At 33.6% G+C, this 2,298-nt stretch overlaps 1 protein-coding gene across 1 annotated transcript; it reads right to left on the reverse strand.

Moving 5' to 3' along the window:
- Positions 1-372: 372 nt before the first annotated feature.
- On the reverse strand, positions 373-1,823 carry LOC113392969 (homeobox protein Hox-A5-like). The gene is made up of 2 exons (XM_026629620.2): positions 902-1,823; positions 373-809 (listed from the first exon to the last, which is right to left on the reverse strand). The coding sequence occupies exons 1-2, from the start codon at positions 1,821-1,823 to the stop codon at positions 373-375; spliced, it is 1,359 nt and encodes a 452-aa protein (XP_026485405.1).
- Positions 1,824-2,298: the final 475 nt, after the last annotated feature.

Genomic DNA, 2,298 nt, shown 5'->3' on the forward strand with positions numbered 1-2,298 from the left:
AATGACTAGGGAAGTACAAAAATATTTATTCTAAATACATTTTATAAATATAATCGTTGTTAAGGTAACATATTAAAGAATATTATTGTTATTTATTTAATAGGAACTGTAAATCTTAATGATAATTAAACTAATTATTTACATATCATATTAATCTGTATTGATATACCTAACAGTAACAACTTATTCTAAGCTTAAATAGTGATATTTGTATTTTAATGTAAATTAAATTACATTAAAATACAAAAGTTATTATAAAAATAGAATTAGCTTTAGTAAAATTGATACTATATACGAATGATATATACATTGTAAAGAAAAAATATGCATTTGTATTAAACTATATATGTACTATATCAAAATTAATCACAGTCACATTTTGGGAATCAAGCCTCCATACGGCGGCATTACATAATTGGGGTTCATATTTCCTGATAAGTTAGTCATATTAGCGATCGCTCCTTCATAACTTGGATGACGATAATTTGCATTGGAATACTCCGTCAATCCGTTTAATTGCTGTCTCGAGTCCATATATTCAGATGCATTTGCTAATTTCGTTGCATTTAAATCTTCAGCTCCATATGGATCAGGAGACGTAGAAAGCTTTCCATCTTTTTTAGCTTTCATTCTTCTATTCTGAAACCAAATCTTAATTTGTCTCTCAGTTAGCCCTAAGGCGTGAGAAACTTCAATTCTGCGTCGTCTAGATAAATACTTATTGAAGTGAAACTCCTTTTCTAATTCCAATGTTTGAAATCTCGTGTAAGTTTGCCGTGTCCTTTTTGATCCTTCTTTCTTATCCTCGCCTGAAAAAATATAATTGTTATATTAAAAAATATATTTAATATGATCATAAGTATAAGGATTATTAAATAATAATTAATGATACTATACATACCACCAATACTTTTCATCCATGGGTAAAATCCTTGGACTTCTGGTATAGCGGCCATTTTGTTCTCAGCGTAATCTTCATTGTCCCCGCCTGCTTCAACCCTCGTCATATCGTGACAGTTTTCAGATTTATCCTCAGATGACTTAGCGTCTTTGATTGCAACCGGCGCTCCGCCCATAGTACGTTTGATCCTAATTTTCGCATGTCCATCTATATTATTTTTATAATCACCATGAAATTGTGGCAAATTGGTTTCAGTCCCTTCCGTGTTTTCAACATATTTTCTACTATTCTCATCGCAATCGGATGCGTTATACGACATTCTTTGTAACATTTCATGAGAATAAGTTTTATTGTAATGTGATGCTCTCTTAACGTGAGGGTTGCTTAAAATTGCTCTTAAATTTGGTAAGTCCTCTTCTTCTTGAGATGCGGACTTCACAGCACTTGAGGAACTCTGTGGGGATCCGTAGCTGGTATCAGGTAAACTACACTGACTTGGAGAATTGATCGATCGGGCGTCTTCACCTTTGATATCTAAAGCATGGTTATTAACAATTGATTGCAAACCTTGTTCATATCCGTAATGTCCATGTTGTTGATGAGAATACATATTCATTTCTCTCCACCTATTGATCATCTCCGCATTAGTTTGATCTCCATTGTTCATGTAATTCATTGGATAATTTTGCCAATTTGGTTCGGTTTTCACAATTTTGTTACACGAGTTGTTAAGTCCTTGTAATCTGTTATAATGTTCATTAGAATATTCACTATTTTGAGAGAAGTTGTTATGAAAATCGTAGGCATTAGGCGTCACTGGGTATTGATAACCATAATGTGGCTGTCTTACATTTTGATTGTTAACTTGAGCACTATTGTTCCACATATCACTTGCACGATTCGTCGTAGCTGCTGAAGACATATTTTCGAACACAAAATCACACTGGAAACATAGATTCACTAAAACTAAACTGTCTGCGTGGGCGACGATGATCCTTCTCTAAGGTTGACTGCGAATCGAATGCAATAAGTGCCAGAAGGCAATACGACCCTAGCAAATGTAATACTTTTATGTGACCTAAAAAAATTTGGGGTACTCTCAACAATAGCACCGCCATTGTCCCTCTACTAAGTTGTAAAACTGGATTTTACATCCCGCTCTCGCAATCTCTCGTTTTGTTTATTGTACTGCTAATGAAAGAGACAGAAATACTTTGTACATTGGGGGAATATTTCGCAAATATGCTATGAATGTTTACAATGCCAATATTTCCAATAATTTTTGCTTGTGTGCGTTTACGTAGATACGACAATATCATTGATTTAATTTCGATAGTGTGAGTATGAGAGGGTGGAATAGATTGATTTTATTCTATTATTGGTTTAGTGTAAAGCCG

This window comes from Vanessa tameamea, chromosome 12 (assembly GCF_037043105.1).
Source record: "Vanessa tameamea isolate UH-Manoa-2023 chromosome 12, ilVanTame1 primary haplotype, whole genome shotgun sequence".
NCBI lineage: Eukaryota > Metazoa > Arthropoda > Insecta > Lepidoptera > Nymphalidae > Vanessa > Vanessa tameamea.